The sequence below is a fragment of the Eimeria acervulina genome, genomic scaffold, assembly GCF_000499425.1.
Source record: "Eimeria acervulina Houghton genomic scaffold, Eah_scaff2207, whole genome shotgun sequence".
NCBI classification, from domain to species: Eukaryota; Apicomplexa; class Conoidasida; order Eucoccidiorida; family Eimeriidae; genus Eimeria; species Eimeria acervulina.
In genome coordinates this window covers 1-1,270 of record NW_013548563.1, presented here as the reverse complement: position 1 = coordinate 1,270, position 1,270 = coordinate 1, and the positions used below count along the sequence as shown (strand labels likewise).

The 1,270-nt window shown below is 54.1% G+C and overlaps 1 protein-coding gene across 1 annotated transcript; it reads right to left on the bottom strand.

The window, feature by feature from the left end:
* Positions 1–215: 215 nt before the first annotated feature.
* On the bottom strand, positions 216–1,270 carry EAH_00065510 (hypothetical protein; the record flags this gene model as incomplete). The annotated part of the gene is made up of 3 exons (XM_013392826.1): positions 216–307; positions 631–679; positions 1,027–1,270. Coding segments are annotated over 3 exons (385 nt in total), but the record flags the coding sequence as incomplete, so codon positions are not given.

The following is a 1,270-nucleotide window of genomic DNA, read 5'->3' as shown; positions in this document are numbered from 1 at the left end:
TGCTACTCCGCCAGTCTCAGGTATTAAAAGTAAAGAAGAAGCAAAATGTGCTTCCGCATGACAACAAACTGCTGCACAGGCTTCGAAGGAGGGATCAATGTGCTGCTGCTGCTGCTGCTGCTGCTGCTGCAATTGCTGCTGCTTCTCACAGTGCCGATGATTATTCCTTGTCTACAACGTCAGCACAGATACAAGAACAGGACTTGAACTTGCTGCTATTGCTGCTGTTGCTGTTGCTGCTGCTGCTGTTGCTGCTGCTGTTGCTGCTGCTGTTGCTGTTGCTGCTGCTGCTGCTGTCTCTCTCTGCCTGGCAGAAAGATGTATGTATGAAAACTGCTGAGCACTGAGGACCCCTCAGTTATTTTCTCAGTCTTCTTCTTCGTTGCTCTGCTCCTTTCTTATCCCCTGCTGTTCTTCTCTGTGTCTTTGCATACTAGCTGCTGCTAGCTGCAACTAGCTGCTGCTAGCTGCAACTAGCTACTGCTAGCTGCTGCTCGCAGCTGCTCGCTGCTGCTTGCTGCTGCTGACTGCTTCTCCCTGCTGGTGGCTGCTACTAGCTGCTGCTGCTGACTGCTACTAGCTGCTGCTGCTGACTGCTACTAGCTGCTGCTGCTGACTGCTGCTATCTACCCCAGTCAGCTTCATCGAACTCATCCTCTTCGTCAGACTCTTCGAGCACCTGAAATGTGCGGCCCCTCCGTGATATAGCAGTTTCTAATATCCCCATTATACCCTCAGCTGGACGGGGCCTCAACCTCTTCTGCGAACCCCTCTTAACCGCTGCATACATAGATACATACATGCATGCATGCATGCATGCATACATATATGTTCCTTTAAATGCACCAGCAGAAGCAGCAAAAGAAACAACAGAAGCATCAACACCACCAGAAACAGCAGCACAAACAACAGCAGCAGCAGCAGCCAGCAGCAGCAGCAGCAGCAGCAGCAGCCAGCAGCAGCAGCCAGCAGCAGCAGTGTCTGTGCATTAGTGGTGTATATACTTGAGAGTCTCTTGAGTTTGACCCCTCTTTTAATATCATCAAGAAATGCGTTTGGAGACCCCGGCGAAGCTGCAGCTTCCGCATTAGCAACAGCATCTCTGCCCCCCTTTGCACCGGAGGGGGCCCCCGAACCAGGCAGATGTAAAGAAGAAGGCGGGGCCCGAGGGGGGGACCCTGGAGGAGGTGGGAGCGGGGGCTGTGGGGCGGGAGAAGGGGCTCCTGGCGGAGGTGGGATCGGGGGCTCTGGGGCGGCAGGAGGGGCCCCG